General features: G+C 39.6%; 1 protein-coding gene across 3 annotated transcripts in view; it reads right to left on the bottom strand.

The window, feature by feature from the left end:
* Positions 1 to 14,227, bottom strand: part of ENAH (ENAH actin regulator) — a 100,698-nt gene that overhangs the window by 17,551 nt on the left and 68,920 nt on the right. The window contains exons 5-10 of one of the 3 annotated variants that reach the window (XM_049833676.1): positions 6,212 to 6,531; positions 4,173 to 4,973; positions 1,996 to 2,303; positions 1,597 to 1,733; positions 1,132 to 1,186; positions 782 to 830 (exon numbers count right to left, since the gene is read on the bottom strand). In XM_049833676.1, the coding sequence (XP_049689633.1) occupies positions 782 to 830; positions 1,132 to 1,186; positions 1,597 to 1,733; positions 1,996 to 2,303; positions 4,173 to 4,973; positions 6,212 to 6,531 (1,670 nt within the window). The remainder of the gene's footprint in view (positions 1 to 781; positions 831 to 1,131; positions 1,187 to 1,596; positions 1,734 to 1,995; positions 2,304 to 4,172; positions 4,974 to 6,211; positions 6,532 to 14,227) is intronic. The other 2 variants (XM_049833677.1, XM_049833678.1) reach the window with 2 other exon arrangements.

The following is a 14,227-nucleotide window of genomic DNA, read 5'->3' on the forward strand; positions in this document are numbered from 1 at the left end:
CTCAATAATAACAGGTTTCCAGTTATTTCCATCCAGACACACTTGGCTCCTAGCTCTCCTTTTTATACTACAGCCAATGGCCACCTGGGTTTTGTTCACTCTACAGCAGCAGTTTTCCATATTAAGGCCTACACACCATCAAGCGGCTGAATCATCTAATGAAGAAGTATACACATGGACAAACAATCAACAGAGAAAGCTAGAATATACTGGAAAACTGGTATATTCATTACCCAGTCATTTTCCTTCTGCTTCCAGTATCTTTTGGGATGACAAACTTCAGGTTACATGGCACATCCTCCCCCTTTTGTATGCACATAGGGGGAGGTGGCCAGGGAAGCTAAGAGTACAAGAAGGTACTACTGAAGGACAGGAAAAGAAAGTCTTAAGTGTCACTTGAGTCCTTGTAACACAAGCATTTATAGTATGAATACATATGCATGCTGACAATGCACCTTGGCCAACTACAGAATTGGCGAGATGTAAGCTTTCCTTACCGACTGCAGCAGAATCATTGGCTACACAGTTCCAAACTCTGCCACAAGCATTCCTCAGCAGAGGAATCATGGTTAAAGAATTTCTACTCCATGCACTTATATTGATTTAGAAAGGACACTTGCATGTGAAGGAATCTTTACTAAGGTACCTGGAAGTGGCAACTGTTTCTGTCTGACTCTGATAGTCTTGCACGTCTGCCTTGAAGGAAACAAACTTCTGTCCCAACTCATGCACATTCACTAGCATTATAGAGTCACAGAGTTCACAAACCTGTGCTACTTACCAGGTGTGCTTGTTGAAGAAACTTTAGACGTTGAAGACTCTGATTCTTCCTGATTAAAAGGTAGGAGAGAGGGAGAAAGGGGGGAAGAGGAGAGAAAAAAAAAATCACCTTTGACTCTTGTGAATCTAACAAATTAATCTCAACTGTTTAAATATTTATTTTGCTTTTTAGAGATTTAAATGGTTCTGCTCAATTGTATGTAGAAAATGTGCAAGCACTATGCACTTCACAAAAGAGTGGTTATGTGTATATATATGGTAAAGTACAACTGATATCTCATGTACACTATTAGAATCTTTCTCATAATATAGTACTGAATAATGTGAAATAGATAAAGTTTCTCAACTCACAGTTTTATCTTCTTTCTGCTCTGGTTCTGTTGATCCCTTTTCAGCAATTCTTCTCCTACAAGCAGAAACAAAAGTTACTCAGATCATCATGGCTTTAAGATGGAAGAATGTTGTTTAGTGTAATTAGAGACATATACAGCCTGATGGCTAGATAATTGACAATTAGTGTTTAAAAAGGTACTTTCAAAATACTTTCAAGGACAAAGCCCTCCTGCCAAAGCGACTGGGCAATTCTTTCTCCTCTTGAAGTCTGTATCCCCTCCCCTACTGCTGCACAAAGACTTACACAGAAGTACTTGATTACACTCAAGTAAAAATGCTATTCATAAAACATTATCAACTTCACAAAGCAACCACATGAGCAATCTGATGTTTATTTGATCCTTAGCCAGCCGCAAACAGGCACCCAAAATCCTACCTCTGTGATGACTAAGCATCTGGAGCACAGCCGAAACAGCTCCTTACCTCCTGGCTAGCAGGGCGCTCATTTCTTCCATCAGCCCACTGCCTCCCAAGGGAAGCGGACCATTTCCACGGCCACTCTCTGTTTTAGATGAAGCAGAGCCTCCTCCTCCTCCACTTGAACTGGAGGAGTCTTCACCCTGCATAATACACGAAGTAACAGCAGATGTGCACATAAAATTATAGCTGACTTAATGCAAGCAGCAAAGTTCACGTATGAGAAAGAAACAAATGTATAAAGAATGCGATGGGCTGGTAGTACATCCTGTAATGCTTTCTGAATAGTGAATTAAGCCCACCCCAGAAGTCTTGATATGCCATTAATCTCGAACAAAAATTACAACCAGTTCAGGAAGACAGGACTTAGGAATTGGAGAAAGGAACAAAAAGAGTTGCATTTACCCGTGAGACTTTCCTAAGTTTGGCTCCAGCAAGTGCAGCTGCTAGTCCAGTTAAAGGGCGATTTTCTTCAGACACAAATCCCACTGAAAATCCAGAGGCGGGGAGAGGGGGAGCAGGAGGTGGAAGGGGAACGGGAGGAACTTGGCTAGGAAGCGGAGGAGGTGGTGGTGGCGGCGGTGGAGGCCCTGAAGGTGGAAGTGGAGGTGGTGGTGGTGGGCCAGGAGGAGGTGGGGCTGCTACTGAGGACTGAGCTGGGCCAGGGGGTAGGGGCGGTGGGGGAGGAGGTGCAGGTGGTCCTTGGACAACACCTAGTATCAAAGACAAAACAAATAGACTATATTAAGGATTTAGAAAAGAAAGATCTTATGTCCACCGAGATACTGGTTCTTTTGCTCAGTGTATGAGACATTAATACTGGTAAGGATCCTTTTTATAGGCAAGAAAACACTGCAAGTTTCAGCAGGAGAGAAGCATTCTTATTAAATGCACTAAAAATATTACATAATATGCTATAAGAGATCAGACAGTTTCAGAGGATTTTACATACAAAACCCCTCCAGTCAGGTTCTGTGCTGCAACCAAGAAGAATCTTACACCGGGGAACAGGCAAAGCTTTTATAAAGAGTCAAGCAAGGCACGAGCAACAGACCACATAGGAACAATAAATACTGTTTGTCCAAATGGTGCTAAACACAGAGTGACTTTTCATTGTACTAACAAGCATTTAACATGCCACCCAAACACCTGAACCCTTGAACTGTTTGAGTTCCAACACTAATTTCTAAGCCGTATAAAAATTTTTCCTCTAAAAAAAGATTCCAAGAATCAACTTTAATAATTTAATACAAATGCTAATTAGTGAGACAGAAGACTGATGTATTTTAAGCTGATGGGAACAAGCTTTTCTATTTTTTTATCCATGATTCCTTTAATGCTTTAAATTCACATTGATATGCAATACAAAATGTGTTTTGAAGAAAGAATATTCTGATGATTACTGTGTTGTTATTATAGGAACAGTTTAAGAAATTGTGACTAAGAAAACAGCCCTGCACATCCTCCCTGCCTCACCCAAACTGCCGTAAGCTACTAAAAAAGCTGAGCAACTACCTTAAGCAACCTCTACAGGCAGGAATTTCACACAGGAGTCTTCCTGGTTTCCTACTCTGCTAACCACTGTATAAATTTAAAAGCCTTTCAACTCCCTTGGTGTCACTCACCATCCAAGTGCACGCTTTTATTCCATACTACAGGTGAGGCCATTTGCCCTATTTTCCACTCCATCCCAGAGTAGCTCACACCTTCATTTCAGACAAGAGAGTATAAGCAGGATTTACTCTGCATGACTTGTGTGTGATGAAGCCACAGCCTGCTCATCCCCCAGAGTCGCGCCACCCACACCTTTAGCTGAGCTACTGCAGACTTACATACAAAGACCTAAATCTATTAAATCAATATAAAAGCAGGATTCAGGTTAACAGAGACGTTTACATCTGTGTAAAACACATTTCTATCATATTGGTACAGTGTCCATTAAGACTGTCACCTGCTTAACCAAACTTTTTCTCTAAAGTCTTTTTATCTATGCTGGTAGAATACCACAGGAAGACCCATCTTTTGTGTGTGTATGTATGTATGTATGTATGTGTGTGTATATATATGCGCACATGCAGCCATATATCAAAATACGACCACTGTACAGAAAGAAATGCTGTAGGTGTTACATACTACTTTCTAAATTTGAAACTACACAGAGTATCAAACCGGTTCAGATTATCCCTTGCTTAAGGTCATTCGCATGTCCAAAGCTGCACATACATCCTTCCATGTTGGCTGCCGTTAGGAAACTAATGATGCTGCCTATTAACACCACATTTCAAATAAACTAACAGTGCTAGGTTCACCAAGCAGGTAGTCGACAAGCTCTGTCCTCGACAGGTGAGAGCTTAAGGAATCAGAATTTTACCTACGACAGGCCACAGAATGCCGGCTCTTATCCACGGAGCTTTAAGGTTTCCCTTACCCCAGTTTCCAAACGGTATTTCGTTGTGGTATTAAGATCACTGCAACTTCGGAAGCATCGTATTAATTCTTTGGGGCAGTTACGGGCTTTGATACCAATTGGTTTCGACTGCATTCCTGATTAGTGCATTAGTAGCAATAACAGAAAGCCTTACCCTGCTGGGTCGTAGGTTCAATCGGCTGAGAGGCTGCCTGCAAGACTGGCTCAGAAGCAGAGGAGTCTCCCAGCACAGAGTTTAGAGAGTTCTCAACAGAGGCAGGGGTAGCTGCAGAGGGAGAAGGGAGAACACTAGGCTTGGATGAGGGAGTCGAGGCATTCGGGGAGTTGGGAGAAGGAGAAGCTTGAGGTCCAGAGAGTGACAGAGGCGGAAAGGAAGGCAGTGGAGGGGGGGGAGGCGGCGGAGGCGGAGTTGGACCTGAGGTAGAAGGTGAAGGAACCGGGTAAGCCAGGTTTTCAGGAAGCCCGTTAGAAGCCGTGGGAGACGTAGACGTTTGGGTCACTGGATTAGAAGCCGACACTGGGAGGACAGGTCTCGGACCAGTAGCTTTGCCTGGGGGACTGCTTATCATTACTGGAGGAGACGGGGGAAGGGGGGCAAAACTGGGCGCAGACCAGGCGACAGGCTTTGTATTTGGAGGCAGAGTCGCCGGGGCATTGACGGGAGAAGGGGGCCGAGAACTTTTGTTCAGCGGACGAGGAACCGTAGCGTAATGGGGGAGAACGGGGTGGAAAGCTGAGCCTAAAGATGTAGCAAAACGTGATGCAGAGTGCCTTAGAGGCGGTGTAGGGGGAGTGGAAGTCGGTGGTGCAGAAGTCACTACAGCGTACTCCGGTGTGGCCTCCGACATTGGTGCTGAGACTGCTTTTGCATATGATGGAGGAGGTGCTGAAGGAGGCTGGCAACTGGAGTATTCAGGAAGTGGAGTGCTATACGGGGAGTTGTCGAAAGATGGAGCTGGACAGAAGATGGAAAGCAGCAGCAAAGGCAGGATAAAAAAAGGAGAAAGAGAAAAAGGGAGCTAATGAAGCAACAAAACCAGCATTCAAACAAAATGTATAAATGTAGACTACAGTTAGTACCAGAGGATTAGGCACAAGTGAAAATACTGTTAGGAAAGTTTTACATATTATCACAGCTGCTTTTAAATTTTACCAACTATTTTTGTGCCAACATTTGAATTTACAAGTACGTTTTACAGTAAGTCTTCTCAAATCCCATCTGTGAGATGGATTAGATATAGGGTTGATTAATCAGTCTTTCATCAGCTTTTATCTTCTTGTTTGGTTGCAAACTGCAAGCAAGTGTAGTGATCTTAACATTTGTTACGACTCCACTAATAAAACTCATACCATAGGCAGCAAGTAAGTATCATCTTTCTCTTCCCCAGAAAAAGCTCCATCGCAAACTTGGAAGTACTGGGAATAAAACTACCGATAAAACCCTCTGCTCTAAAATGACTAGCTCTTACATAGTATTCCCTGACTTTTACCATGAGCTGACTTCTTACATAAATTGAGTTTGTTACTAAAGAACAACCAAGTGCTTGACTAATGTTCCATTATATTACCAAAATGAGAAAGCTTTCAGTTATCACTGGATACATTTCCGCAGGCAGTGCATTATCTTATCTCCACATGCATACAATACATTTCACTGTAATGTTACTACAATGATAAATTAAGCAAGACTTCATACTGAAAGGCATTTCTCACACTACTACTTTGCCTTATATAGGTACATACCTTCTACATTAACACACTCAAGCTGATATGTTTAGTTTTAGTTGTTGTTGGTTGTTTGGGGTTTTTTTCCAAATTAGGTTACAAGAACACATCTTGTTGAATAGAGCAAACAACGATAACAGAATTGTAACTCATCATTCTTTAACCAATGTTGGAGGTGCCCAATATGATTCGAGTTCTTCAAGCAATCAGAGAGTATGGCAATGGAGTGAGCAAATAGTGAAAAAAAATTTATTTCAGCATTAATGGGAAATTATGACAGGAAAGTCAAAGCTCTTGGGACTTCTTGCCATAAAAAAAAGGAAGCAAGTCTGGCAAACAGAAGCCTGAAATACTGACTGTTGTTACACCACTGTACTCACTGCCCTTTGTTGCTTCTCTCCCACTCCATCACCCAAACTCATAAAGCGTAGTCTAGTACTTGAATACACTTGGTTTTTAAATTCTTACCAGCATTTGAAATTCTTCTCTCTCTCTCCCATTCCAGTTGTTCCCTTTCCAACTGTTCTTGCCGTTCTCTTTCTTGCCTTTCCCGTTCAAGTCGTTCCAGTCTTTCTCGATCCTGCCTCTCCTTCTCTTGTCTCTCCCTTTCTAGGCGCTCTTGCCGTTCCCTTTCTTGCCGTTCTCTCTCCAGTTGCTCCTGTTCTAGACGCTCTCTTTCAAGTCTTTCCCTTTCTAGCCTCTCCCTCTCCAGCCTCTCCCGTTCCATTCGTTCACGATCCAGCCTCTCCCGTTCCAGCTCCTTCTGCCTCTGTTGCTCTTGCAACTGCCTACAATCATAAAAAACACAAACAAACAAAAAACCAAACTAAGTTGCAAAGCAAAAACCAAAAATATTGAGCAACTGTTAGAGGACAAGAACAGATGAACTAGTCAACAGTCTTTGCACCAGCGAGAACAAGAGCACAGCATTTGTACCTACATAAAATTCTTAATTCTACATGTCATTTTCCTGAGCCGGATAATAGTTTTATTATGTTTACGGTAAAAAGAATCATATATCCAATTTCCTCTTAACTAATTTAACATTCCAAGAGACAGCTTTCAAGAGGTAAGAATAGAAAGCTGCTGCTGATAATTTACTAACTGATACAATCTTCACAGTTTGGAATATGGAGTTACATTTGTGCTTTGCATAGTATTTTATACTCGAAGCAGTGAATAAAAGTACAGTGAAATAGCAGTAACACAAATACCCATTAAAAAACCCCACCCTCAAACAAATTATGTTTTTCAAATGAACTAGTCAGCTAGCATTTATCCAAATTTTACAGAAACATCAAAATGTACACGTCCCTCTCCACTTGCATAATACTATATGCACATACAACTTAACTGGCATCAAGATGAGAACACCCTGAAGGCAGAGGAAAACTGGACATGGTCAGAAAAAAAAATCCAGGGTGCAGCAGCCAAGGAAACACTGCAGGGAGCTGGCAGGGTTTCCAGCTCATGGGAGTCTTTTCAAAGGAAAGCAGAGAGGGAGAAGATGTGGAGAGCAGGAAAACAAGTAAAAGCCAGGCAGAGGAAATATAAAGAACTTGCTAAGGGTAAGAAGGAATCATGCAAAATTTGCTGCCAAAGCCACTAGGTTGGCTGAAAGAAAGGACTTTCCTGCAAAAATACAGTGGGAAAAGCTGTAAACAACCCTTTTGCTTTTTTTCCCTCAACTTGTTTTGTATTTTCTTTAGTTTTTTGGTTTAGGGTTTTTTTTAAATTATATTTTTAAAAGATATATGTTTTTAGATGGCTGAAATATAGCTTTTTGATTTTCAAAGCTTTTTCATCTCTTCGGGGAACTCACTACTAAAACAAAAATTAGGCACATCCTCCTCAAAGCTGTGGCCAGTATGTTCCTGCCAATATATATCACTGATAATATTGTTAGTTATCATCCTCTATTTGAATTCTTATTTTCAAAAAAATATCATGACATTTAAAAACTTGTATATGAAGCACACAGCCATTTTTTTCTGCCACGCTTCAGATGCCAATTGAAGATAGCTTCTCAACAAATACAAAGCACAGACAGCTTTTAACTATAAAGCAAAAAGGAGACCTAAATTTTGACACCTTGAGCTACTAGATGTGTGTCTTCTATAGACTGCCACTGGGCAATCTTACTTGGAAAGTTCATTGGTAATTCTATACTATATGCTTAGAGCCATATAAAACTGAAGTCTGAAAATGAGGGGAACGTCAGCTATTTCACTCCTATTCATGCCCAGAAAATACTGGCAGAACGGAAACCCCAGCCCATGCACTGTTACTATTGAAGTCCATCCTCTTTCAGACCAATGTTTTTCCTTTATGAAAAAAAAAACCTGGTAGATATTGAAAATTCATAATTGCTGTAAGCAATCAAGTTCCAGTTACGAACAGCAAAAGGACTCTTCCCTAAGGAACTTGTTACCCAGCATCCTCAGAAGCAGCAAAATATTTCTGCTCCTGTATCAGTTCTTCCCTCAGCTCCTGTTCTCCCATATAATGAAGTTGTAACAGGAGTCACTAAGAAATTAGGGCTGCAACTCAGCTTGTTAAATGCTTGATTTTTAGCCTCTGAAGTCCACCAAAAAGTCTGGTAATTGACTGATACATATTTGGAACCAATAGGGGATTTCTACAAAATATCATGAGAGTACAATATAAACCACAGAAATTCAAGCTCCAAAAGAGATATTAAAATTATTTTTGGCATTACATTTTTGCTTGCTATGTATTGTACAAAACTGATTTTACTATGTGCTCTTTTTCCCTCAGATAAAATCTGTTATTAGAGGAAAGCGGGGTTTTCATCATGGCTAACTTCAACTTGGTCATTTTAGGCTCTTTTTTTGTAAGGGAGAGGCGGATGCACATATGTTTGTAGCTAAAAGACTATTCAGAGCAGTAGTCAACATTTACAGACTCCAAAGCAGTCTTGTTCATTTTGTTCATTTTTTTACATTCATTTGCCAGAAATCAGCATATTCTACCTAGAAATGTACACACTGTTAATCCTAAAACTAAAATGTGGATAAGGCATTTGAGGTTATAAACATTTCACGTTATATTTAGTTTATAAAACTAGAAGGTATCAGTTCACTAGGTTTAACAACACATCAAGCAACTGCCAGATATTTAAATTTTCTTTTTCCGAAGTTCTTAATTTCTTTACAGAAATAGAACCTCAATATAGGTCACTTTTCACACAACAGCAGCATCACCAAGGCAGTTCTGCACTAAGCCATACCAAGAGCTGTGCCATTGCATGTCTTCAGAAGCAGCCTGGAAAAGAAACAGTGAGGTGTTCTTGACTAAGCTCCTTGATATTAAGTTATTTAGGATAGCAAGGATGATGGCTGATTATGAAGAACTACTGATGGATCTTCTAGTTCCAAGTAACTGGGCATTAAAATTGGCAAATAAAACTCAACTGAGATACAAGTGAAGTGATGCAAGGGAGAGAGAGGAAATCTACTAAATTCATATAATATAAAATGTTGGACTTCGATTTGACTGCTGACTCAGGAAGGAGATATTAGGGTTACAACTAAGACAGTTACAATAGACAGTTCTATGACAACATTCATTGACATGTTCTGTTCAAAAACATAAACCAGATGCTATACACCAGGAAAGGATTACAGAGCAGTATAGAAAATACCATCATCCTGCTTCACCAACCCTGTATCTCTGTTCCCACCTCAAAAGGATGAAAACAGCAGAACTGAAAAGGTTCAAAGAACAGCAACACTATGATCAAATGTACCAAACAGTTTCCATTTAAAAATAACTAAAAAAGCTGGAATTCTGCATTCTGGTCTATAAAATCCTGAGTGATGAGGACATCCCAATACAACAGCTGGGAGGAAAGATTTGATGCAACTAATAAGAGGAAAGCTCAAAGGAAAAAAGCACCTCTGCACATCAGGCAGATGAGCTATGGAACTCCTTGCCAGAGTGATTCAAAGAAAGAGTAGGAAAAAGCCCACAGGAAAGGGGGAAAAAAAAAAAAGCCAACAAAAAACCAAACCAACCCCCCCCCCCTCCCCCCCCAAACCCAAACCCAAACCCAACAAAAAAAACCACAAAATAACATCAAACAATTAAAGGTCATTTAGAAAACAGAAATTGCATCACACACAAGCAGCTATTGAACCAGCAATGCCCAGAGGATAGGAGAGTAGCAGAGGGAAGCACTCCAGGTGTTTGCCCTGGCCCAGAACGGTTTTACTTCAAGTTTTTCTAACTATTGAGAGGGTAAGTGCACGTGTGTATATGTATGCTTTATATACGCTATAGTATATGGGGGGTGGGGGTGTATATAAATGTATACTCTGTCTCTATATAGCATGTAATTACATGCAACTTTACCTAAAGCATGAGATGTACGCCTAAATCAAACTGTTTGCAATTGACAAGTTCTCCTAATATGTGTTAATATGTCCCTGAAACTACCTGGGGGTTTCCTCCTCTTTAGAGAGCTACAAAGACACACAATAGCCATGTGTCATAACAAAATGTACCTAAGTGTTTACACGCTTTAAACTTAATCCAAAGCAAAAAAATATTTCAGTCAGCAACCAACACTATCAAATTGTATTGGCTGTCTACTGAGATACAGATAAAAGGCAGCGAGACAAACACTTTCATATACACAGAACTCAAATAAAAAAGTTCTCATCATTAAATAAATATGGCATAATTCAGTAGTTAACATTTTATTTTTGTAAAAATAAATACATATTTTTTGGAAAATATTTCCTTTTGAAATGTACAAATAAAAACTATGAACAAGTCGAGCACTTTGCTTACAATACAAGCGCTCTACCAAGAGAGGGCAGCAAAATACCTTGCAAACATTGCTTATCTTGTATAAAATCTCCATGCAGTTAAGATATACGAGATGAAATACACCATTGTTGAGAATATTTTTAAGTTTATTCTCATTATATGTTGCTGAAGCATCCCTTTGTCAACAAGGACAAGCAAAAAAACCAACACAAAAACCCCCCAAACAAAAAAAAAAAAAAAAACCAACCCAAAAGCCCCAACAAACTCCCAACAAAAAAAGCACCGCACACCACAAACCACTACATTTTTACAGTCATTTTAACAATTTTAATAAACCTTTTGAACAGAAAACTAAAAGTGGCACAGGTCAAAAGATCAGAATGCCAGTAATGCAATCAAGTTGCTTTAACACAACTTAATGAGAAAAGATGAATTTCATAAACTAAGAATGAACTACAGCTTAACAAGTGTTAAAGTTGCAGCTTAAAAAGATTAAGAACTCATTTTGCTTATTAAAAAAAGAAGAGAAAAAATTTGCTTGCATTAAATCCCCCAGCTTTGTTTAGTTAGCATTAGATAAAGTAATTTTATTTTAAAATTTTGTCAGAGATCAAAATTGTATTACGCAAAAGCATTAGTAGCTTAAAGAAGTCATTCCACATCAATTAAAGCATTTCTAAAATGTCAAGACTTTGGTAGTTCTAAAGCATGAATGTTCAAGAACACTGGGAAAGCAATACATGAAAATCCTTCAGCCTTAGAAAGCACAGTATCTAGCTACCAAGACAACTTTTGAAAAAGCTAAAGAGGTACTAAAAATGCCCCAGAAAGCTATTTTATGGTGAAATGCTCATTATGCTAAGGCAAAGCAATTCTAAGAATGAAGAAGGATACTAACTTGTGACTTTTAACTCTATCAGCATTAATCCTGCAGTTCTTTGGGCAGTCAAGAATCAAGAGCATGACCAGATTCTTCAAATAACACAAGGAGAAAAATGTAATGAGCAGAGTTAACGACACACTGTTGCATCCCTGCTGAAAAACACCCACATTCCATGACGGTGAAAGTGTTTAGAATTTCTCCTACATGACAACTGCAAAACAAAATTGCAGTTAATTTACCCAGGTACACACAAAGCCTTCCTAGTTTGTTCTGAATCAGGTCATAGAAGGTAATAACAATTAAGAAGTGCTACTGTCTCAGCTCTTGATGTTATATGAAATAAGCCAGTACCACACGTGTACCGAAATCACTTTCCATTATGCCTTTAGCAAGTAACATCACTGCATTGAACAACTCGTGTCTGATGGTCAACTAGGGAGCTATCCCAAATTAATAATATTATGTTACCTTTTTTGGGGGGAGGACCAGAAATAAGTGGTTGTTTTAGCTTCTGGTCCTGGAAGTAAATGACTGACAGAGATCCTCTGGTCCTTTTGCTAAAGACTTCAACATAGTCAACCAAAAGAATTGAAGCCTCAATCAACTCTCTTAAAATATGGTCATTAGAACATGGGTTGAAGGGAAGACAAAGATCTCAGCTAGATTAAGAAACATCAATGTTTACTGGTAAAACAAGGTTCTGTGTCAGAGCAGACTTAAAAGCCAGAAAGAACCCGTCCTTTTCTGGAACACTTTTCACATTTAAGCCTGTACCTTGGTCACCTACAGAAGAGTTACTGCAAGTATCTCAGTTTGTGGAAAGACTGTCCTTCCACTAGAGAAAGTTTGCCTCAACACTAAGCAACTCTCATGGTGTCAAAGAACAGAGCTGCTGTCACAAGGGCTCCAAGAGGAAAAAAACCTGCAAGTAACAAATTCATTGCTGAAAGTATGCGAAAGTGAATAGCTGTCTGCTCTGGCAGGTCACCTTGTTTCCTCAAGTGGAAGTTTTTCTGTACATCCACATAAATCTTCAGGATCCTAACACTGGCTTGCTTTGCTCTTGAATGTGAGATCAAGCCATTAAATTTTTTCCTAAAAAGATGACAGGAAACTGTACCAAGACGACCATATATCAACCTGAATAACAGAATTCAGCCACGAACCCAAAAGGCTTCTTGTCACGAAGCCAGATACATTAAAAACAGAGGTATTTCCATGAACAGTACAGACAAAAGCATCTTTGTATCACGTCCAAATTCAACAGGCACTGAGCTGATAAACATTCCAAGATGAACAGAAACTGGTTTGAAGTATTTAATTTTAAAACTCACTATAGAAAACAAAGAACCAAGACAAAGCCTGCAGAAAAAAATACCTTGAGGAACAGACCTGACTGAAGGAATTGCTGCATTGAGTGAAGAGGTCAGCTGCAGGCAGATAATACATAGTATTTGACAGCTGTCAGTCATCATTTATGAACACACCAATTTTGTATTCCATTCTTTCTTGGCTGAAAAACTTGGGTGTCAAAGCAGGGCATCAAATCACTCAGATCAATAGGAATACTAGCTCTGTTCTGTCTGCTTAAAGATGCAACAACAAGAAGGATGGGGGGGGGGGGGGGGGAATCACTAATAACATGAGTGTATTGAAAGAGGACACCAAAAACCATCACCTGAGCCACTAAAAAAATAACGCGGAACTAAAAATCATAAAACAGAGTCTCCCGAGTAAAGATTTTCAGGTCTGGGTCGCACACTATTTGAATAATAGTTTCTTGCTTGTGCTGTTACCTATTCTAAAACAAACAAACATGGCACGGCAGAAGACAGACACAAGGATAACACCCAAAAGGCAACAGAAACGTTGCTAGACTATTGCTAGCTTAAAACATTGCAGTAGTATATTCTGCACTAACTATTCTGAAAGTTACCATTAAGACATTTTGTATAAGAAACCAATCGTGATTACACAAAAGTATTCAACAATGTATGCATCTTTCGTCCTGTGCTTTACTAGATTTTTTTTAAATTTAAGTTTTATAACCCAACATAAACAAGAAATCTAGGAATAACACTACTATGTCAAAGTTCTAAAGGTAAGAGTATAATATAAACTATAATTAAAACTAGAATCATCAGTCCAATGGAGTGTTCAAACTGTTGTTTATGTGGCCATTAAACTTACATTTACCAATTAAGTAAATATTAAAATATGTTTAATCATTAAAACATGTTCACCAATTGTAAAAGTTGCATTGCAATGTCTAACACTATGAGAAGACGTCTGTAATATTCCAGTCCTGGAGTCTCAGTATGCCTAGGCTTTCAGTGCTGCTCTGAGCTCTTGCACCAGCTCCGCTAACCCTGCCTCAATCTATGGAGCAATAAACAAGACAGTAATGTTTAGAGTTTTATTCTAAAATGCTGAAAGCCCCAGCATGTGGGCATAGATAGCATTATCTAATCCAACAGTCGCTCCTTACTAGAATACATCTCACATGTTGGCTCTCCTCCTCCCACCACTGAGTCACCGCAACAAATAGAGCAGCTGGCTGCAAACAGGCTACACAATGCGTAACTGAGCTGGAGGCGCCAGCACCAGATGCAGGGTGACCTCAGCTCCATCTGAAGCATGTTGCCGTCCACAGAAGAGCAGCTACGTTGTGACTGCAAGGAACTGCATGCACTCTATGGACATCAATTTAACGAGATACAGTCAAGCTACTTTATCGCTGTTAAAAGCATGTATATAAAAAAAATAAAAAGTCCTTTAACTTGTTGATTATTTTGAACTTAGCTGCT

This window comes from Accipiter gentilis, chromosome 30, assembly GCF_929443795.1.
Source record: "Accipiter gentilis chromosome 30, bAccGen1.1, whole genome shotgun sequence".
NCBI classification, from domain to species: Eukaryota; Metazoa; Chordata; class Aves; order Accipitriformes; family Accipitridae; genus Astur; species Astur gentilis.